Consider the following 23,557-nt stretch of genomic DNA (forward strand, 5'->3'; position numbering starts at 1 on the left):
ATCGTGGTAACGATGCCACTTCATCTAATCAGAAGTTGCAAAGCCAGACCCCACCTGGGCCCAATTTATGTCTGTAGCTAGGTCTAAAATGACGGAAGTGGCTCTGATGCGCTAGTTAGCCGCGGTAGCTGCTGATAATCAGGGTGCTATCGGCTACCTGCGAAAATAACGGAGGAAACTGGGAGGTAAGCCAATTTTGCGCTGCTACGCGTTTCTTCTTTTGCGGCTGGTTCAGTGACTTTTGGTCGGAGCGTGGTGAAACTTAGTGTTTGGAATCTGTGATAGCTCTCGAAGCTAACTAGCCTTTGTTTAGCCGGTTATATGAAGTCTGGAGAATTTCTGGTTTTTTCGCATTTACATAACTGCTCTTTTAATCATTGCTTGTTTTCGCTGTGTTTGGTGGTTGTAGAAAGGTTTCTGTGAATACTACACAAGTTGATATTTGATTAAAAGGCTCTACGCCATGGCGGGTTACATAACTCTTGAGCCCCAACGCCCCCGGTACCGGGAACAGAAGCCCCGCCCACTGGCTGCTCAAACCTTCTGTTTGTGATGGACAGCCATTCAGAAGAATGGAGGTTGTTTTCAACATATGAACTGAGATGCTGTAACGAGATCCAATTCAGGATAAATAAGAATTATTTTAATATGTGATTCATTAAAGCTACTCTAGTACAGTCTGAGGAAAAAAAGAGTGGAGTTGGAAATAAAGGCCTCGAGTATAATTAAACACAATTCAATTAAGGCTGATTGGACCTTATTAACATTAGGATGCAGTTACCTGTTCAGGATACAGCAGATCACAGACCACACCTCTGAAACAAACGTTTTATCCCGTCTCGGCAGATATATGTAAAAAAAAAAGTCAGTATTTCTCTCTGAAATGATAAAACCTTAAAATAAGCCACAGACAGAGTAAATGTCTCTCTGGTCTCTTAAACTGAAAATGTAGGATCATGTTTCTTTTTTTCCCTCCTTGGATTTTCTCCAGGAAAATTCCCATAAAGATAAAACACATAGTCTCTTCAGTGATGTGTAATGCACCCATTTCCAGGAAAGCATTATCGGTCTTTATCAGTTTGTGACTTAGTTCAAGGACTCTGTGTCAGATAAGCCTGGATGTGTTTCACCTTTTCCAGTCAGACTAAAAGGAGAAGCTGCTCCGATGAGTCCAAGCTGTCCAGAAGTGAAACACAGACTGCTGCAACCAGTCAGCAGTGATTAATTTTCTGCATCAGCCACAGTGTGACAACATCCCGTCACACGGTGGAAGTTAGAAGAAGACTTAATTTCTCAACTCAGAACCAGAAAAGACACCGTGTGATCTTTGAAACTATTACCAGCCCTGAGGGTTTCCCTCCTCCGCTCAGCTTCCTTACAAATGCCTTCTTCAGAAAGTGACCAGCGTGTGACATCACAGCGAGGTTGTGCAAACAGGGTGGATTCACAGTTACCGTCAGCGTTTATGCAAATGCCCACATCTGTGATTTCTTTTTTGATGACAAACCGGTTTTCTTTCATTTGTTTTACTTCCCATTTCTGCTTCTTTGTTTCTTTAAACCCTAAAAGGTTAACAGAACTAAAATTTTAAAACTGCCTTACATCAGCTATTTTGACAGTTTTCATTTTGCCACATAACTGGGGCTACGTTCTTACAGTCAGTTTAAATCTTTACTATAAAGTCACATTTCCACTGGATTATGAAACTTAAATGTAAGTTAACATGTTTATGTTGCCTTAACTCAACACATCACTGTTGTTCCAATGATGAATGATTGACGACATTATTAATTATGTTTTTATTTTAGTGTTTAGGGCCACCTGCTGACGACTTGAAAGCCACCTGTAACAGACGAAACACACCTGTGGGATGAAGTCAGAGGTAAGGGCTTAAACTACTTCAGTTTTGCACCAGCTCAAACCTTTATGGAAATCAGGAAATGCTCCATGACGCCTTCAAGTTGTGAACAGAAAAACATGATGGCTGTGTCCCAATTCAGGGTCTGCACGCTTGAAGCACGCATTTCAAGTGCGGTTACGTCACCGCCACGCGACGACGGCTGTCCCAATTCGAAGTGTGCTTCAAATGCATACTCCAAATGCGCCGTCGATTTCCCCAAATATCAAGCGTGGTCCGGTGCACGCTTCGTGGTCCCATATATCCCACAATTCATAGCGCGGCGGTGGGTGTGGATAATTTTGCCGCAAAATACGGCAGAAGGGAGCGGCTGAAGAGGGTTTTATTTTTATTTTTTTCTTTCTCCAAACTTTATTGAACTTATAAACAGTGTTGGGGAGTAACGGAATACATATACCGCCGTTACGTATTTAAAATACAAAATATGAGTAACTGTATTCCGTTACAGTTACCGTTTAAAAAGGTGGTATTCAGAATACAGTTACTTTGTTGAAATAAATGGAATACACTGCGGTACTTTCCTGTTTCATATTGTCGCGGGTCAGGACTGTTTGGGTTTTGTTTGACAGCTACGTTCTGTTGTTCCAGGCGGCAGCGTTACGGTTGCCATGGTTACAGGGCGACGCTCTCTCTCTCTTTCTGCGACTGTGTGTTTCCTGGGTGAGAGAGCGCCTTTTCGTTGTTGTTGTTGTGCTAAGCTAACAGGCAGAATGCTACAAGCATAGCTCTAAAGAATGTAGCATCATGGCCAGTGTAGTCCGTGCTGCAGGGAGAATGCACTGCCATACACGTTATGTGTCTGTGAGCGCGAGGAGGGAGAAAAAGGAGAGTGGAAAGGTACGAGTTGTCGTCGAGGAAAAACGGGAGCTGGAAGCATGTAAATATAATAATAACCACTGCAGCCAAGAAGAGTGCCTGACGAGCCCAGCTGTAAGTAAGCTATTAAGACTCGACTGTACACCACGTTCGTGTTTCCCTCCGAAAACAATAAGTTCCGTTGGAGCAGTCTTTCAACGCCTCTCTCTGTCTCTCGCAAGAAAAGTTGACCCACACAACAAAGTAAAGCTATTTTTCGGCTACGAGCTGACAGGGACCCCGCCGTATTAGTCAGAGGTCCCTTTACTACAGTTCGGAGTCGCGGACCTTCAGTAATAGTAATAAATCACACAGCAATAGTACATTCACGTTGTTGTAAAAAGCATGATAATATATTAAGTAATCCAAAGTATTCAGAATACGTTTCTCTCATTGAGTAACGTAACGGAATACGTTACAGAATACATTTTGGGGCATGTATTCTGTAACGGAATACATTTTAAAAGTAACCTTCCCAACACTGCTTTTAAAGCGAACAGTCAGTCATTCCAGTTCAGTTTGTACAGTAGACATACAAGGGAAATAAGAGTAACAATATACAGTACAATGAAATAAGAAGGATAAATAAAGGATAAAAAAAAAAAGAACAAAAGGGGGGGGGGGGGGATGTGACAGACTTCATAACAACTTTGTACTTGAAAGTTGTGACAGGTCATTCGTTAAACATTTCTGAATGAATTTCAATCAATGATAAACCTTTTTTTATTGGAAGTTAATTTAAGAGAGTTTAAGTAATATTCAGCTTCAATCAAAAACAAATGATGGGGTTGAGTTTTGAAATTTACATTTATGTATATGGAATTTCCCTAATAAGATGGAGCGGCCGAAGAGTGAACTGTCAAAAGTACTGAATATGACGTCACTTATTTATGTGCGAATGTTTAATAATTAAAGTCAGTCATATATCCACAAACACAACAAGCTGAAAGTCAGGTGTGTGTGTGTGTGTGTGTGTGTGTGTGTGTGTGTGTGTGTGTGTGTGTGTGTGTGTGTGTGTGTGTGTGTGTGTGTGTGTATATAAAACACCCAGCACGCCCCTGCGGGCGGTTTATCCTTCAAGCTCGGGTCCTCTACCAGAGGCCTGGGAGCTTGAGGGTCCTGCGCAGTATCTTAGCTGTTCCCAGGACTGCGCTCTTCTGGACAGAGATCTCCGATGTTATTCCCGGGATATGCTGGAGCCACTCGCCTAGCTTGGCAGTCACCGCACCTAGTGCTCCGATTACCACGGGGACCACCGTTACCTTCACCCTCCACATCCTCTCGAGCTCTTCTCTGAGCCCTTGGTATTTCTCCAGCTTCTCGTGTTCCTTCTTCCTGATGTTGCTGTCATTCGGAACCGCTACATCGATCACTACGGCCGTCTTCTTCTGTTTGTCTACCACCACTATGTCCGGTTGGTTAGCCACCACCATTTTGTCCGTCTGTATCTGGAAGTCCCACAGGATCTTAGCTCGGTCATTCTCCACCACCCTTGGGGCATCTCCCATTTTGACCTCGGGACTTCCAGGTTATACTCGGCACAGATGTTCCTGTACACTATGCCGGCCACTTGGTTATGGCGTTCCATGTATGCCTTGCCTGCTAGCATCTTGCACCCTGCTGTTATGTGCTGGATTGTCTCTGGGGCATCTTTACACAGCCTGCACCTGGGGTCTTGCCTGGTGTGATAGACCCCAGCCTCTATGGATCTTGTACTCAGAGCTTGTTCTTGTGCTGCCATGATTAGTGCCTCTGTGCTGTCTTTCAGTCCAGCTTTGTCCAGCCACTGGTAGGATTTTCTGGATATATACGTATATATACACGTGTATATACGTGTGTATACGTGTGTATATACACACGTATATACGTGCGTGTATGTATGTATACGTGCGTGTGTGTGTGTGTACACACACGCACACACACACACACACACATCATAATAATCTGACAGTACTATAATATTGGCCATATTATATTTACATTGCCACAGTGAGTTGACTTTAGTCTCATGAACAACATTAGCTAATTGTTATTTACTAACTAATCTTAAATGACTGTTCAGCACAGAAATGAAGCCCAACAATCATGTTTTACAGTCCTGTGGTCTCAGCCTCAGATACTCAACTAAAGTGATGTCATGACAAAAATGAATGACCAACAAAACATTTTTCTCCTTCATTTCTGTCAAACAAAGCTGTATGTGGTTGCTAGGCAACCTGAACAGTGCGACGAAGCGTATGCCGTCCCATTTCACAAGCCTCTCACTTCCGCACTTCTCGTACTTATAGTACGCGTAGTGCGCGTACTTCAAGCGTGCAGACCCTGGGACACAGCCGATGAGGCCTCCTTTAGCAGGTCGTTTGAACCTTGGAGATAATTTGGTACTTTTGCCTCTGCTCCACACCACGCTGGATTTAAAATCAAACAGTCAACATGTGACTGAAGTGCAGACTTTCAGCTGTAATTTGAGGGGTTTTACAAAAATATTTCATCAACTATTTAGGAATTAAAGACATTTCTTTCACGCGCAGTCAGACGCTCAAAAGTATTTGGGCAAACTAACAATATTAAGTATAAATGCTGCTTTTAATACTTAAAGATGTGTGAACCAGACAACCACACACACTCACATTAAATCAGGCATTGCTGTGAGGTGTCAGAGCTAACCACCTGGTACTAAACGTTCCCACTAATGTGGTGTTTGTGTCCGATCTACTGCTTCTATGCATTTTTTGCCTCCTCCTTGAGAAAAACAACCCCACGATGATGCAAACGAGCTTGGCTTGCCTGGCTTGATTTTCTTCATACACACGTTTCCTAAAATCTGCTGCGTAATAATGATTTGTGAAACCTGTGCAAATGTGGGTTTATTCGCAAAATCTTTGTGAACATTTCAGCACAGAGGGTTTTTTTTGTTTTTTTTTTTTTATATCTTGCAGTACATAGCTCAGACATACAGGAACACTTTTTAATCAGAGTGTAGCGTAGAGTCAGTTAAACTTCTGGGATATTGATCTGGTCGGTGATCTATCAGTTGTTAATCAGTTTCAGCTGGATTATCAACAGGCGCACTAGAGGGGCAACAATGAGACAACTCCCAAAACAGAAATGGTTACGCAGATTAGTGAGCTGCCCTATCCTACAGCCTACAGTGTCATTGCCAGGTTTGCTGTGTCTCGACTAGACTGCAGGAGACAAGCGGTTACTCTAGGAAAGCCGGACAGGCCTGGAGAAGGTCCTTAGCAGGATCGGTATCTGCTCCTGTGTGACAGGAGGAAAAGCATGAGCCCGGTCAGAGCTACAAAATGAGCTCCAGCAGGCCGCCGGTGCAAATGTATCTGACCAAGCAACCAGAAACAGATCTCATGAGGGTGACCTGAGGTCAGGGAGAGCATCTCGTTAGGTGATGTGCTCCTTTAATCGTTCTGAGCAGCTCTGTGGAACGGGAGGCCGTACTCCGTTGTGCAAAACAAGGGGTTTAAACTATGATGAACGTGCTTGAGCAACGCTGTGATATCCCGTTCGTGTCCACTTTAGTGGCAAGATCGTTCCAAGCATGTATGAGCAGGATTTAAGTTATGGCTGAACTGTCCCAGGCATCTTCTGTTGGCCTAACTACTACAAACGGGTGGATCTCCAGGGCTACGTGACCGCTCATTATATCACAGCGGACTGCGATATAATGAGCGGTATGTATTATTGTAGGGTCTACCTTACAATATAAAGCGCATTGAGGCGACTGTTGTTGTGATTTGGCGCTTTATAAGTAAAATTGAATTGAGTGGTAGATACAAAGACCTATACTGCCCTATATTGTACCTTTTTTCTTTTTATAATTGCATGGAATGAGTTTTGTCTTCTTTTTTTGCTGATCCGAAAATTTATCCGATCCAAACCGTGAGATTTTTTGATCCGTTGCACCACTAGTGATGAAACACCAGTTTTGGTTAAAAACTTCACGTTCAGGATTAAAAGATATGTGCGCTCTGACACAAAGAACATTTTTCTGTTTTCATTGGTATGACGTGACCTCCATGGTCGTGGACAGAAGCTCGAGGTCCTTCTGTGGGTAATGATCATAAGAAGCTCAGGTAATCAGGATTTACCACACAGATCACACTACAGCTTCTGCTTTTGCTTCATCAGCTTTATTTAGCTCAAGAATACATACAGGATAAAGAGTAAAAAGAAAAGAAAACAGTATGCAACCCCTCTCCCTCTGTGTAAATCATCAGGGGGACATAATGAACAGATCCTGCGTGACGGTAACAGGCCAAACAATGTTTTTCAGCGGGTGAGAAAAAGGCACAGACAGCTCTAGAAGAGGTAACACGTTTGAGATAAAATGGCAGTTTTACAGGGGACACACAGACAGTTCGTAGTTTGCAGATAACGTGTGGAAAAGTAAAAATGATTGTGGCCAAATGAAAACAATCCTCAACATCAAAATCACAATATTTCATCAAACACTGCAACTGAAGGATGCAAGCCTACTTTCAACTCATTTAATTTGAGGTAAAATTTGTTAGAAGTCATAAAATTTGATCTTAAGGACAAAAAAAACAAACTAAAACTAAATTCTAGTGTTTCATCACATTTCTACCAGCATATAAACAAGCTTACTCTACTGATGCTTTAACTAACAATAATGGAAAGATAAATCGATTATAGAAATATATATATACACGTTTATATATATTCAAAACCACGATAAAAGGAAAAAGCAATACCCATTAAATTTGCTTTTTTTTTTTTTTTTTTTTTTTGGCCTTTGACCACACCCTCAGCAGGTTATCCACGGCTATGCGTCTGAAAGCCAATTGATCACCTCACATTAGCTTGTAGAGTGTAAGAGAAGATGAAGCGCACAGACCGGGCACCTCGGGATTAAAGATTAGACATCAAGAACAATCTGCGACGAAGAGCGACTCAGGATCTGAAGAGAACGCTGAAGTAAAACTATCAGAACTTTCTAGTAATTGCATCATTTAATAGAAAGAAAAAAATGTTTACAAGTGTATAAAAAACACATAAAAATATGCCACTGAAATGACATGCCACTGATTTCGCAAGTTTGTTTCTTTTTGTTTATTTCTGAGTAAAGTGGAAGAGCGAGTGATTTATTTTTTGTTAGTTGAGACACTGACTGAAGAAGGACGACGGTGATTTTTGCTGACATGGTTGTTCTGTACACAAATTGGATCAAACTGTGAGAAATTTAGCTGCAGAGAAACGCGTCTCTTTTTGTCTCACCGTTAAACCCATTCGGGATGATTAATCTTTCACATCGTTCGCATGAGGAAAATTAGCACCACCTGCCGTTTCCGTCAGAACGGACAGACCTCAGTGATGACTTCTCAGATTAAATCCCTGACGAAAAGTAAGTGATGATGGAGGAAAGCGAGCGCTTGAGCTGCGCCGGGTTGCGGGAAGCCAATTTGGAGCATCTTCGCTTTGACTTTTCTAGGCTCCAGAGCGGGTCGCCGGCTTGTTTCACAGTGAGAGACGGACGGGAAAAGCCAACATCAAGAGACCGTTTGGCTTCGGCTACAATCAACGATCCGATGACGAAGTGATGCAGCGTGTGTGAGTCTCGAATCTTTTGCGTGCATGTCTGTAGGTGTGTGCTCAGGATGCAGTGTTTGCAGGCAGATCCAAAGTCGACTTGCTCGTTTTAAGCGGTGAAGTCGGGCCAACTCGTGACTGGCAGGAATTCCTTTAGGTCATAGGTGAGAGAGGTGGCGAGAGGAGAGTCGGGCGGGATACAAATATGTCCTTCATCAGAGCTGCGAGACACAAAGAGAGACACTGTTAGGTCAGAGGACACTTCACAGCTGAAACTCTTAAGCTTAAGAATCTCTTGTGTGTCTCAGACCTACACAGGCAGTGATTTCTGGCTTGTTTTTAACAGCAGGAGGTAAAAAGCACCCCACAGAGTCACAAAAGGTCCCTGCAGGGGTTTGAACTAAGCACTCTTTCGCTGTGAGCTAACCACTGATAAATAAGATCTAACCTGAAAGGAGCCAGAATAGAGCAAAAACTGCCATCTGTGATGTACAGTTTATGCTCCAGACCCATCACGTTTAATACCTGAGTGAAAAAGATCACTCCCTTTACAATCCAACATTATCATAACAGGAAATCTGTAAGTAGCCTATGCACCAACATGATCAGTTATTGAACTGTGTGGAATATTTTGCCTAATTCCCAAACATTATCTCAGTATGACCACTAGATGGCGCCAAATCACCTGAATTTGGGATGGAAGTCACTCAGTGCCCGTTATCCTCTGACGTTAATTTGAAGCAAGTCTGATAATGTGAGCTGAGGTTAGAGATCTTACCTGCAGTGTCACACAGTCCTTGCATGCCTCCTAAGACCGGATCTCTGTCTGTGAGCAGATGGCTGCGACTCTCCGGTCCCGGGTCCATGATCAGATCTGGTTGGTCGGTTTCGTCCAGACTGTCCTGAAATTGGAGGTTAACGTGTGGTCAGGTGAAAAAGTTTGTTCTGAAAACATAATTATCATTACATAGCATCTATTAGTAGAAACCAACTAAATACTGATTTTTCAGATTTTCTAATTTGTTGTTTTTTATTAAAGGTAAAAACTGAACACTGCAACCTCCAATCAAGGCAGTGAAAAGTCATCAAGACAGAACATTTTGGATTAAACGTCTTAAAATCATCCCTCTCGGCTCTTCCTCCTCTTCCACTCACAAGTAGTTTGTGGGTGAGAAGAAGCTCCTCCTCCATGGAAGGATCCTTTTTCTGTCTCTTGTCCTGGAGCATCACTGGTGACAGCATCTCTTCAGCAGAGTCATGAGTCCTGAACGAGAGACAGACTGATTGTAAAACACGTAAATCTTTGTTTTGATGTTCAGATATAAATTTTTAGCTGTGTCTTCACCTACAATAAAAAGCTGGAACTCTACAATGTCCTGAATGGGCCACTGTACAGAGGACAAGAACACGGCCTTCTTACTGGCGCCTCCCTCAGGACAAATTTCCCATCTTGGCATAGGGCCGTTGTGCTCAGTTACAATAATGCAAGGTGAAACTTGGCTTCCTGTTTGCTCTAAGCACACCTTTGCACCAATAGTTTTATAGATAACGCTGGTCTAGCTTACCGTTTCCTGCTTGTTGCTGAAGTTTCGGAAGGTTTCTCAGCTTCCTCGGTCATACTGCTGAGGAAGGTCAGCTGGAAGTCATCGTCCATGGAGATGTACGGAGCCAACATGTCCAGGTCCATCCCCTCAATCTTCTGAGAAAATGCAGGTAGGACTGAATATTTTGCAGAAAGCGGTTGACTGAATAGTTATCAGGATGTCTTTTGTTGATGCCTCATCGGTTCGTGCTCTTACCACCGGGGTATCTTTCTTCTGGGCATCTTCTGGCCAAAAGGCGAAGAACTTTTCCACCTCGCTGGTGTCCATCACCTCTTCACTGCGGCTCTGAGATACAAACATCGATTAATGGTTAAAGGGAGGCGCAGACACTTCGACTGATGCACAAAGACTTAAGGCTGACATTTACCTGCTCGGGTTTAGGTGAGGAGCTTGGCGATGATGAAGAAGAGGATGAGGATGCAGATGGAGGAGGAGTGATGGGGTCAAAGATGGGTGCGAGGAGTTTTCTCAGCTGCGGGGTGCACAGATCCTGAGGGTGCTCGGGCACCAAGTTTGGACTGGGTGGACTGGCAAATGAGAGCTCGACAGAACCTGAAAGAGGGGGGGAAAGATCTACTCTGAATAACCACAGACGACATTTCCTCAACTGTAACATAAACGAGGCTTTTAGGTTTATATACTTAAAAAAAAAAAAAAAAAAAAAAAAAAAGAGGGGGGGGGTTCCTCTGTTGGCCTCACCTGGACTCAGAGGTACGATGGTGTCTCCGGCATCAGGAGCCAACTGCAGCAGCTCCTCCGGCTTCTCCCGCAGCTCCATGAAGAGCTTCGCGCTGCTGCTGGAATCTGAATCCACATCTTCAACCTCAGTGGAAACAGTGCTGTCAGTTTTAGACTCACACATGTCGGCAGTCCCGGAGTCTTCATCTGCCAGTTCAACTTTAGGGATGCTACTACAGCGGGTCTGCTCCATGGAGAAAATCACATCTGGCTGCTCCACAGAGCTAAAGACGAAGAACACGATGACGTTAAAATTGGGAACAGTAAATGGGCGCACCATCCTCGCTCATGTTGCAGTTTGCGAGACAACTTTGCTGCTTTTTAAAGTACCTGAGGATGAAGTTGAGGCAGACGATGGCATCCGGCTGGGACGTTTTACTGTTGTACAACACAGTGGCCTGAGTCTCCGCCCACACGTAGCCACCGTTGTTTGCCAGGAAACGGTACTGGCTGGTGCTAACTTGACCTTTGGAGAGCACTGCGCAGTGTGGACAGAAGAGAAAGAGGATGATGATGAAGTGCCAGAGCACATTTTCACTTCATTAAAACACAAATTCTGGGAGCTCCTGGTTGAAACACAGCTTTTAATAACAGCTGCAATGTAGTAAAACCTGTGCCTCAAATACAAGCGATGGACTGATGACATATCGAAGAAACACCCTTAAACTAGTTTTATGAGCTCAGGTGGATCAAAGCCAACTTTTCTTCTCAAGCAGGCACTTTGAGGGTGAAATACGTTTAATGGAACTTAATTCAGACATTGGTTCCTTAGTATATTAGTAGTAATCAGAAATGAGGAGCAAATATTTAGGCATAAATATGTTCAAAATTAGAAGGAAAAACCAGTTTTGGACATTCATGTTGGACACCCCTCTCTTTCTCTGCCTTCATCATCTAGACGCCAAATGAGAGAATTTCTTTTGTCCCCGTGTGCTCTCTCAAATTTTCAGACTTTGTTTTAAAGGCCAAAATGCACTGAAGGTGTTCTGACGACAGCTGAGAGCCAAATACCCTGCTGAGAGTTTTATGCTGGATTTTTCTTTAATTCGTCACCCGTCCGTATATGAAAGCCGTTTAGACCCAGGTAAGCGGTGAAAATGATTGAAAATATTACACTGTTGTAACACGCAGACACACACTGACACTCACATGTGTGCAGACACACACTGACACTCACATGTGTGCAGGCTCTTGTTGATGTGATCTGAGTCGAGTGCGTGAAGAAACTCGAAGCCTGAGCGTCCAATCAAATCATCAGGTTTGTATCCCACCAGCTCTGCAACCCTGGAAACAGCGTGAGAAAAGAAAACCAGGAGTTCAGAGGTTTCTTTCCCCCTTTCTTTCGCGCTACAGTGGAATGGTATTCCTCCTGCTTCCCATCCACGGGGGGGAAGGTCAAAGGTCAAGATCGGTTACATTTTTCCGTCTCACCTGCCCTCGCAGTGGGTGAAGCGCAGGTCCATGCTGTGACGGGTGAGGAAGGTGCAAGTATCCAGAGGGAACTCCACGCTGGATGGGTGTGGGATGGGCTCACACAGCAGGGTCATGACTCTGCCTGCAGGGGGCGACGCAGAGCCGCTGCCAAAGGGACGAATGTGGCCTGTGCAGTGGAGGACCTGGAGAAAGAGGGCGAGGAATTTAAAGCAGAGTTCATCAACCAAGCACGCTTCAAACAACCGAAATAAACTTTTATTTTTGCTCAATTTCATGCTGCTTAGCTGTAGTGAGCTCCTTTTAATGAAAAGTATTCAGTTTGTGTTGCTCTGCTTTTGCCAATGTTAAATTCAGAAAGAATAAAACCTCAAATTTGAGCTGTAATCCCTTAAATGCTCAGAGGTTTTAAAAGAGTCCCTGCTCTGTGGCGCTGGAGCCAAGACACGTCAGTGCTGGAAACCCTCTGACTCTTCCAGAGGTTTTAAAATGTAAGTGCAGCACTTTAGACAGGAATGGTAACATCAAGTACACGTGAGCGCATGAATTGAAAGTAGTGTGTGTGTGTTTGAACTAGTAGGTGTACCGTTTACAGCGTGAAGGCCGGCTGCCAGCGTTAATTTGACCATATCTCTTTCAGACTGGACTTTAGCTGCATGTGTGTCTGTTGTGCCTATTTTTATGAGGACCAATTATAGCTTCAGAACTAGCCGTCCCTCACTTTGTGACACACCTTCTAAGGCCTGTTTAAAGGAGACGTATTCTGCTCGTTCCAGCTGACAATTTATTATTTTAACTCCTCTTCCTTTCTTGTGGTTGGCTGCCCATCATAAACCGAAGACCTGGGTAAAGGTGGGTGAAGCTTATGTGCTCAAAGCCAGAGGTGTGAGCTCGAGACGTCCTTATTGAAGGTAGTTTATACACCAGCCAAAAGTAAATGTGCACTGCTGTCGTTTGGGCTCGTCGTGCACCTCCCAATTTTTTTTTTTTTGCAAACAGTAAGAATGTGTTGGGGAGAGTACAAGCAATCTTCTGTTCCTGCTCGAGCCCCAAGGCTGTGATTTATTTGTTTTTCCTGAGCAGGAACACTTGTCATTTAGAAGAGGCCTGCAGCCAATCAAGTGCATGAGCCAAAAGTTCAGCTTTCACTTGTGAAAGTATATATTTACATAGGAATAAATAAGGAAGCGGTGAATACGTCCACTTTAAGGGTTAAAGACATGCTCCAGCTGGACCTGGCGGTATGAATAAAACAGAGAACATTTCTTTACAGCACTGCAAACTGCACTTTGACACTCTTGCATGTTCAGCAAGTTGGTGTATTCTAGTATATTATTACTCTGTTGCTGAGCAGTAGTTAGCTAGTAGCTGCAGTCCTACAGTTTATGAATGCAGCCTACTATTCTAAGCATTTGCACTGTTTACAACTACTTCTGGATCAAAATGCAACATGGATCCAGCCAAAACTTTAATATTGAGGCTTCTAAATAAAAACTAATAGATGACAGCATGGTAGCTGTGTCCATCTTTTATATACAGGCTATAGTTTTAATGTTAAGGCTAGTCCGAGGTTAGTCAGAGGTGAGTGAGCATATCTATCTCTATATCTATCTATGAACAGCTGTGTGTAATACAAACCTTCCAGGTGGCAGATTTGATGTTGACGGTGCGCCCCCTGGTGGTCAGTGTGCTCTTCATTCGCATAAAGAAGTTCCTCTCGCTCGTCTGTTCTGTCCGTGCCTTCTTACTCAGACCTGAAAGCAACACGACACTGTTAACGTGGGTAATTCACAGAAGTTTGTCAGGTACCAAAAACATTTTAAAAATTCAAAGAACGGCTGAGCTCAGAAAGCACACAGACGGGCTTTGCTGAGTCTTTGTGACCACAAACAAACAGAACTAATACGACAACACGCACTAAATTAACTCGTTACAATCAATCTGACCTGTAATTAAATTCTGGAGATCAAATTAAGAAGATGCTTGTCTTCTTGTCACATGACCGAACTCCAAAATAAAGGTGTCAGTGGGCTCCTGATCCCCGGCTCTGCGTGTTTACCTGGACGTGGAGTCAGCAGGTCTCTGAGCTCCTCTTGATCGCAGGGATGAACAAAGTCATAGATGCTCTGACCCAGCAGCTCCAGCTGTGGACGATAAGAAACCAACAAAACCGCTGAGTCACACACCGACAAACACAAGTATCAACTGCTACCCCTGATTTTTTTTTTTTTTTGTTAAAGCACAAACATGTAGTTTTTGAACCTGACGTGTTGGTTAAAAGTCTGTCTGTACTTTATTTTCTCTGGTGAATCAATTTTTCTTTGTGTTTAGCAGCGACTGTAATTACAGTTGACGAGGTCGGGTTAAATCGCCACCGCTGTTACAGCATGCTTCACTCAGGACCTCGGTGAATACTCGCTATAACCTCCTCAAACGGGGCTAAGAATAGATCCAAGGAACAGATTCTTTTTCCTGCTCAGCTTTCATAGACACACTATCCTGGCAGCTCACAGGAAATAAAAAAGAAAACAACTCTTATCTAAGAAAAGCTCGTAAGGGCTGAGTGTACTAAAAACTGATGTAGGTCAGGAATGACAAACAACACATCTACAATCTAAGCAATAATGATGGCGTTCTCACGTCCAACGAGTACCTCTAGGGTTTAATTACACACCCTGAAACAACATTATTACAGTTCACTGAAAGTAAACCAAGACGCTGTAATTAACCAAAATAAAAATGACACTTTAGCAAATACGCTGCTGCGCAACTACAGAAATAAACTACAATAAATGCAACACAGGAAATGCCTTCAGTTTAGTCCAGTTTCTAAACCCAGTAAGTTTATATATGTATTTATGGGGATTGGGGTGATGTGTCAAGTGTTTCAAATGACCAACACCGCCAAAAATGGATGTTTGGAGACCAACATCTATTTTCTGGTGTAGAAGGTTTCCTAATGTTACACACTGCACGGAAAACCAGAACTGACTTGGAAAATAACCGGAATGCCAAGCTGACGGATCACAAGACCGTCACACGAAGTGGCAGCTGAGTGGGAAACTGAAGCCGGCACGGTTGAAATGAAAGGAAAAGATTTAAGACTAAAGTCTGGAAAATTAAACGTCACAGTTACGTCTCTCCAGCGCCCAATCAGCCATTAAACCAGCAAAGAGTCTTCATAAAGTAAGCATCACCACACAGGAGGGCACATTTCTGGAAACTTAGAAATATTCATACATTTTTAATCAATTGTTGGAATCATAAATGGTAAAATAAAGTGATTGCGGAGCGAGTGCTTGTTTTGTCCTGTTTGTCAGCAGGATTACTCGCAGAGACACGGATGGATTTGCATGAATTTTTACCAGAGGTGCAGCCTGTTACCCTGCTCTGATTTTATGTCACATTTACAGATAAACATTATTTCAATTTCGTCAAGGAGGAAAAAAATCAAAAGGCAAACTGATCCTAAGCCAACGGAGACTCGCTCATGGAGGGTGTGGAGGGAATGTTTTTAGCCTCGGAGAAGCTATGCGGTCTCCTGTTACTCGATGTGTTTACGAGAGCTCTCCGGCCTCTCGAAAAAGAAGCCTCGCTGATTAGAACAAACTGAGTAAATAATTCACTTTGCAAAATGTGAAATTTAAATCGGGGAGCGAATAATTTTACATACGATGCACTTTTATTGCGTCAACAGCACAGGTATCAAAATGTTAAAAACACTTTTAATCAGAGTTAAAAGATATTTATCTGGATATATGATACAGGCGTTAAGCTCTGCTTTGTGCTTTTGCACGGCTACACTGATCCTGGATGCACCTGTAATAAAGACGGTCTGTTTAAAATTCATGCAGGATATTTTAAGCAGTTTCTCAATATACGTGATTGTTTACTTCTATGTTAAAAGAAAGGTGGGTTATCACATAATTGTTTTATTGGTCCATTAACTAAAGTGACCTTCACACCCTTGATATAAACAAACCAAACTGTTTGTGTGCAAACTATAGGTTATTACAGCAATACTCGAACTACATAAAAAGTTTCCAGTCATTAGATTCATGCATCCATCCTGAAATAAAATCCTTCTGCTATAAAGAGCCTGGTGTGTTGGAGCAGTTGATGGATGATCTCAATTATGTGAGCATGACTCTTAAGGATAACAAGGAAATTAATCTTTTTTTATGTGAAGCAAAGCACAATTAAGCAGCGGTGTGACCCACTGTTCAAATTTTTAAAAAAAGAAAGAAAAAAAAAAAAAAAAGTGGAAAAGCCAGCCCTCTACTGGCTTCAGCTGGACCGAGGACATCACGAGTCCCCCGCCCCCGCCATGACATCTGTCAGGAGAAGTTTGGCAAATGCTAACACGATGCCAAGTGAGCTGAAAGGGGACTTGGAAACCAAACACCTCTCCGGAGAGGAGCTTGGCTCGTTCTCAATAGTGCTGGAACCGAACCAGATGCAGCACAGATTGTGTAAAAGTATCTGAAGGAGGCCGGGGATACGCGGCAAATGGGCAGAGTTTTCGTTAGACAACACGATCCGAAGAACCGACGGGGCAGGCAGGAACACAGGTTGCCAACAAGCTTTGAAAGCCACAGTTACAGCATCAATTTTTCATTTCAACTTTATTTATACGCCGCAAAATCCCAACAACGGCCTCCTCGAGCCGCTTTATATTGCGAGTTAAAAACCCTACAATAACACAGAGAAAGCCCCCTACGAGCAAGAACTCGTAGCGACAGAAATCATAATATCACCATGGTTACAGAGGAGGTTTTACAGCCATGGATCCACACAGTCCTCACTTTCTCCATTTATCAAAGGACGAGTCAGTGTGGTGAAGCTTTGGCAGCGAATACTTTGGTTTCTTTATCACAAACTACGACTCATACGGCGACGTTATCCGTCCTCGCCTCTACCTACAATCAGTACTTGGCTTGTTACACAAAAATCAATCAACAGATGTCAGGATTAAATGTCCTGGACACGCCTGCACGGCACAAAAACAAATGCCTTAAGATTTCTGTGCCACCCACAAAGCAGAAGATTACCATTTAAAAACATCAAGACAGTGTGTGTGAGTGTGTGAGTGTGTGTGTACCTGTGTGATGCCAATGTGCTTGTTGACATTCTCTGTCAGGTAGATCATATCTCCCTCCTCAGTCATCACCATGATGAAGCCAGCCAGCGCCTGAGGATAGAAAGCATCCATCGGATCTTCATCCTTCTCCTCCTCCTCCTCCACCTTCACCTCCTCCGCCACCTCTTTAGGCTCTTCTTTCAGATTCTTATCTGTTGCAGAAGAAAACAACAAGGTTATTATTATTACCAGAGGCCGATCAGGCAGGATTACTTAAACCCAAAGTCTTTAAGGTTAAACCTCTTTTCGACTTCGCACGTCTTTAACTGCCTGAAAGTCTCCTCCTGGATTTTCACCAAGCAGACCATGTTGTAATCTCTTCCTGTAAACTCTGCCGTGTTTATGGTGATTTGTGTCACTCCTGGAGCCAACCCGTTCTTATGTGTAATTACAGCTGTCAGCATAGCCACATTTTCAAATCCTGCTTTGGAGTTTCCTCTGCTGCGATGTGAGCTGCTCTCTGAGATTTGGCTCAAAGAAACGTACTCTGCTGTAGCTGCAAGCCTCTTATCAGTTCACCAACTTTCTGCCTGCATCTCCTCCCCATGGCTCTGCTGGTGTGGGCATTCACACCAACAGCGCAAATTAAAGGTCCTTGATATGCAGACCTCTTTGGAAATGATCATCATCAACTCCTGCAGGATTTTTCCTCCAGTAAATCCAGGAACACACTTTCAAACCCTGACGTACGCGTCATATTTGAATCCCCTCAAAAATCCGATCCAGCTATGAGAATGTCTCACCTCTGACCTCAATCAATAAACCAGTCAGGAGGAGTTCATGACTCTGCTCTCACACCTGAGGCAATGAGCCGACTCATCTTGTTAAGTAGTAACACTGAACACGCAACATGCCAGAGCTGTATTCACATTCACGCAGCGTTCATGCCTGACTGAGTTCATCATTCAAACTGTCACTCGAGAAGCCGTTTAAAGGATTAGAACTCACACTGCTGTTTTTAAAGGACTTCACCACTTGGAACATTTTATCCAAACCTGGCTCACCTGTAACAACAACCACTTGAGCCACAATCAAGCCTCATATTTGACTGTAGTCATAAAAGCATAACCTTCACGTCTTTCCTCATTCTTAACTCGTCCCGTGGAACTCAGAAGTTGCATTATTTACCTGAGTTAAACCAGTCTTTATGCTTTCTGCCATTAGAAAACAGAAAAAAGAAGCATGCAGGTCATGAAATTAAAGCATGTGCAGAAAAACAAAACCAAAAGAACCAAACCGAGTCTGCAGCTGTGCTCAGTATGCTAACATCCTGCTGTTAAGCAGGTCAAATATTTACAAATTCGACCGCACTGCTTCAGCAATGTTTGCTTATTAGCACTAAAAAAGCAGTATAGATGGAGCTTAACTGTTTTGTAGTTTATATTGTCGAACCAAAAACCGGATCTGCTGATGGTGAAATGACTATTTATCCTCTGGGGCGCGCGATTCAGACCAGGTGACATTTAAGTGCACTGCATCCTAAGCTGTTTTCAGGGCTCGGGGCTGCAGAGAATGTGTGAAAACACCTGCTTTGTCACTGTTGTGCACAGCAGCACATTTGCACCAACGCAAATCCTGCCATGCATGAGCTTTGGTTATAGCGTCTTAGCCTGAATTTAACACAAAACGTTTAATAATTTTTAATCAGGCAATGCTTATTGATCCAGAAAGGATTTTCAGGCCCTGTTGGGACATACTGTCACATGACTCTGTGCTTCTTACCTGATCGAAGCAGGTGGTGCATTCGCAGGAAGCTGAGGGTCACTCTCATGATGGCGGCTTTGTCCAGGTGGGTGGACACTCGGCGTGGGAGCGGCAGAGTGTGGGCAAGTTCATAAAAGACCTCGGTCTCCTGACTCCGCCTGCATCTGGCCGCATCACGAGAGCGCAGTTTTCTCTGTTCTGTGCTGGTCCTGGAGGAAGGAGAAGAGGAAGATGATCAGGAGGTGAAAATTTTAAAAAAGGAGCAGAAGACTAATGTGGAAAGAAGAAGCTGTGAAGGAGGAAGGGAGGATAATCATTATGTGACAGAAATAAATAAAGAAGAATGGACGAGGAGAGGGAAAAGATGATTAGAGCAGAGAAGGAATGTGGGGCAGTGGGGGAGGAACGGGGGAGCTGAAGTGGGACTAAAAGAAAAAAAATAAGACCTCTGTGTGGAGCCCAGAATCAACAATTCACTTGTAACCAACTTTCCTTCCCCACTCCAGCCCCACCATGTGTTCCTCCTTTCCTCTGCTGACAACGCTTCTTATTGTTAACACAGAACTACAAGGAAGAAGGTCGTAACAAACATGGCTAAAGCTTCAAATGATGACCTCAGAGTTTGTACGAGGAATCTCTGTGAGCGCCAAAGCTCTATACACTCAGTTGCAGATAGCTTTATATAAAATCCTCTTGGCTGTTAATTTTTAATTTAAAATACATCGTCAAATACCTGCACTGAGCCAGTTCAAGATTATTTTTAAAAGAGGCATGCATCTAGAAAACTCTGAACGGCCCCAATAAAGCCCTAAAAGCCCTTCAGTGCTGCAGCTGTGCAGTTTTAAAGCCTCCAGCAGTGACCTGCGAGTCAGGCTGGGAATTTTATGAGCAACACTCGGTGCCCTAATAAACTCAAACTGCAACTTCCAGTCTTCTGGATTTTGAAACACACTTGAGGAGCAGTTCGGGACCAGATGCTTTTAATGCAAAACAACCCAACCATCAAATATATAACGCACTAATCACAGATGCATGTACAGATTCTGTAAAGAGAAGGCGTTTAATTAGAGGGTTAATCCCACTTTAAAGGCAACGAGACATAAACGCCTTCATGTCTTTACTTTGTGATCGTGCCCACAAGTTTCAGCTCTATAAACACTCCAAAGTGGGAACAGAAGAGAGCAAAAATAGGGAGAAGCACCCAAAAACTGAAGGGAACAAAATGTTTTTTTTATCTCAGCAGCCAGGAAAACGTCCAGATCTACAGGGCTCCCTCCCCCGCTCGTCTTTTCTTCGCTCTGTCTTGATCCATCCGTCAGCTCGCTCTGCACCGCTCAGGCCGAGATCAAAAAACATGTGCTGACAGGACAAAAGCCAGGTTTCACTTCTCTTCCATTCACTGCGTTTTGCAGCTGTGGGTGGATATGCAATCATGTTGAGGCCACACAGTGTCACCTAACACACTCTTTCACTGCTGTGGAGGACCCTAACTAAGAAAAATTAAAGAGAATATTTATAGTGGCGGCCCCTCATGATCATGATTTGGATAAGTTGTTAAGAAAATGATGGATTTCTAAATGTTCACTTATTGATACATTTAGTTCTGAATAAATATAAAACAATATAAAAGTAAATTAGAAATAGATTAGAAAATGCAATTTGTGGGGCGACTGCTGTGTGATTGTTGCTTCTCAATGTGTAAGAAGTTGCAGGTAAACAGGTTGCCTGAAAAAGCTGAATGGAGTCAGCAGTTAATGTTTATACTATAAAAAGTTATTTTGAAAAACTTGCACTGTAAAGCATGCTGGAAAATTCCTATAGCTAGCCTAGCTAAGGGCTTTTATTTTGAAATACTGCACACAGTGTATTGATCTTCCATTAGGAAAAACAGGATTTTTCTAGTTTTCAAGTTGTGGGTGTATTAGTCCTGTCTGGCTCTGCAGATCACTTTAATAGGGAGAGATTTACAGGTGGTTTTCTTGTACAACAAATATTAAATTATTGAAAAACAGTAAAACACTTTTGGAAAAAGCAAACAGCGAGCAGGCATCTGAAGGGTGTCTTTGTCTGTGTGGGGTCACACGGACGTCGCAGAAGAAAAAAAACATAATGATGAAGAATTTAGCTGACGAGAACACACAGCGGGACTGCGCGCTTTAAGTATTTATTTGGTGGTGCTTTTTAATCATGAATGAACAAAGAATGGCATTCAATACAAGGCCTAATTATTTAAACACATATGTCAACATTCCATTACACGTGCACTGTTGACACATAAATTAAAAACTAATAAAGTTGTTTCTTTATTTATTTACTTATTTTGGCACATTGGGTCCTCCATAATAAAAGCTACAGGCTTTAATAACTACCTAAAACAAAGTGACCTCTTTCAGTGTGCTGACTCAGGCCAATGAATGATCAAACCGCAGAACAAAAAGAACACAACACAGGACACCAGCTGAGCACGGCTTCAAAAATAACTTCTGCAGCTGACAGACACCTTTACACAGCGCGCGCACACACACACACGGTCAGCATCATCACACACACTATGGTAATACGTGTTTAATCACGCTGACAGAAATGTTGCACAACTCTTCACATTGTGGGTTATTCCTTACAGGGGCCTCCACATCCTCTAAAACAAGCAGACTTCGAATGGGAAATTCTGGGCCGATGCTGCTGTTTAAAATTACGACTTTGCCAGTATTGTTTTAGTCTTTGTGTTTATTTTTTCTGTTTTCAGCAGCAAAAACAAAACAAAACAAACAAAACCTGCCGAGACAACAGATCAGACCTCACCTAATACTGCTGCTTAACATCCACTGGAGGAATATGGAGTGAAACAAAATCAAATGAAGGTGATCAATGAATAATAACAATAACAACAACAACACTGAGTCAAAAGAAATGAAATAAAGTGGGTCTGTGAGTGCAAGGACATCTTCTACATTCACTGCCTGACCTGAAAACCTCCTCCCTGCTTTGATTTGAAAGTGAACACAAACCTGTCTGTCCTTTATTCAGACAGTAGCACATAATGTTCCAGCGGGACACTCGGGCACACCCACACTGTTTGTATCAGGACCTAATCCACCTGGAACCCGTGTGATTAACTGAGCTCAGATTAAAGAACATCTTTGTTTTTGCTGCTGTTGCATCAGCACATAATACCACAAATCTCTTTATTACGGGGCAATAGAACAAGAGTACAAATTTATTACACCATCCGCATCCACGTGATGGCTTTTATTCAACAGACAGCAAACAAACACAGCCACACACACTTTCAGAGTCTCCCCCCTCACCCCCCTCTGAAAGAACAGCCCTTTGTTTCTTTGCTGAATCTTCGTGCAAAGAAGTGAAACAGAGTCACGTTCACAGCATGAACGAAAGCACAGCCTGAAATACTGAGTGTACCGTACACTGCACAGGGATTTGGTTTGTTTACCTCTGGGGTTCAGCTCAATTTTGCTCAAAAGCACACCCAAAAATTAAATAAACAAGACGTTTTCCTCCAATTCAGCAACATCTTTGCTGCAGCTCTCTTCCTGCAGAGGTGTCTGCAACACTTTTACTTATCATTTTTATTCAATCGTTTTGTCTACAAGGTGGCCAAAAAAGAAACAAACAAAAAAAAAAAACCTTGTAATTTTCCACAGCTCAGGGTCATGAACTTTTTTTTTTGGTGTGTAAGGAACTGACTTTACCAAAGACAGGAAACTCTGGTATGCTGCTTGCAGAAAGACAAAAAAAAAAAACTCTCGGTTTAGCATGTCAGCTTAACGTCACTCAACATCTTTTGGGTACATAAACACTGCGAGGGTCACAACACTGCAGATATATTTCATGCAGCCTCTGGCACGCCATCCCAAGTCAAACGCATTTCTGTGTTTGAGGAGGTGAAGTGCAGCTGGACAGCCACAGATATGGTCAAAGTTTCACACCAGCCTACGTCACCCTCAAACACTCAGCAACCGTTCAGTAGAGATAATGGCGCAGCTCGTTTTGTCTCTTTGTGCTGCGTCTGTGCAAGAAAAACAAGCTGACAAACCCACTTCAAACCGCTGCGCTGGAAGCTGACAATTAGACGACTCACACTCAAACTCGCAGCAACAAAATAGCAAGACGTGAATTCCCAAAGCGCAGCTCAGTGACGCCAGGGGCGGACAAACCCCTTCAGGGGGTTTGCGAGGAATGCATTCCTCTTTTTGCCTTTGAAAGGCAGCCCTTCCCAGCAGGGAGGTCACAGACCCTTCAAGGGGTCATGGGATTAATGTGGGGTGTGTTTGTGAGAGCTTCTTCTGCCCTGGTTTTCTTTAATATCTTAAAATATTTGTCATGCTTACCAATGACCTTGGTAAGCATGTGGACACATGAAACCGTGTCACAGTTTTATCACAAACTAAAAACAGAGCTGCACACGGGTGAGGACACAACGTGTCCTTCTGTTGTGCTGTTACATTCAACTGTTTTGATTAAAACTCAAGTTTTAGCTCCTTTTTGTGTTGTTAACACTGCTGCTTGCAGTCCTTCCGCCACTTACAGAACTACAGACAACTGTTGTTGTCGCCAATATTAGCTTGATACTTGCGTTAGCAT

At 43.1% G+C, this 23,557-nt stretch overlaps 1 protein-coding gene and 1 long non-coding RNA gene across 3 annotated transcripts in view; one reads left to right on the forward strand and one right to left on the reverse strand.

The window, feature by feature from the left end:
- LOC105941364 (uncharacterized) lies at positions 1–12,811 on the forward strand. The gene is made up of 4 exons (XR_001342175.4): positions 1–185; positions 1,809–1,882; positions 9,175–9,268; positions 9,378–12,811. It is a non-coding gene; the product is annotated as an uncharacterized LOC105941364 (long non-coding RNA).
- hif1al (hypoxia inducible factor 1 subunit alpha, like) overlaps positions 6,900–23,557 on the reverse strand; it is a 21,676-nt gene continuing 5,018 nt past the window's right edge. Inside the window, exons 2-15 of one of the 2 annotated variants that reach the window (XM_024804953.2) lie at positions 18,974–19,164; positions 17,213–17,403; positions 14,171–14,255; positions 13,750–13,865; positions 12,112–12,296; positions 11,858–11,964; positions 11,011–11,158; positions 10,642–10,904; positions 10,310–10,494; positions 10,138–10,227; positions 9,904–10,034; positions 9,494–9,602; positions 9,117–9,240; positions 6,900–8,559 (exon numbers count right to left, since the gene is read on the reverse strand). In XM_024804953.2, coding sequence (XP_024660721.1) covers positions 8,492–8,559; positions 9,117–9,240; positions 9,494–9,602; positions 9,904–10,034; positions 10,138–10,227; positions 10,310–10,494; positions 10,642–10,904; positions 11,011–11,158; positions 11,858–11,964; positions 12,112–12,296; positions 13,750–13,865; positions 14,171–14,255; positions 17,213–17,403; positions 18,974–19,164 — 1,993 coding nt within the window. In that variant the 3' untranslated portion in view covers positions 6,900–8,491. Of the gene's footprint in view, positions 8,560–9,116; positions 9,241–9,493; positions 9,603–9,903; positions 10,038–10,137; positions 10,228–10,309; positions 10,495–10,641; positions 10,905–11,010; positions 11,159–11,857; positions 11,965–12,111; positions 12,297–13,749; positions 13,866–14,170; positions 14,256–17,212; positions 17,404–18,973; positions 19,165–23,557 lie in introns of both variants that reach the window. The other variant, XM_024804952.2, reaches the window with a different exon arrangement.

This window comes from Maylandia zebra, linkage group LG14, assembly GCF_041146795.1.
Source record: "Maylandia zebra isolate NMK-2024a linkage group LG14, Mzebra_GT3a, whole genome shotgun sequence".
In the NCBI taxonomy this organism is placed as follows: domain Eukaryota; kingdom Metazoa; phylum Chordata; class Actinopteri; order Cichliformes; family Cichlidae; genus Maylandia; species Maylandia zebra.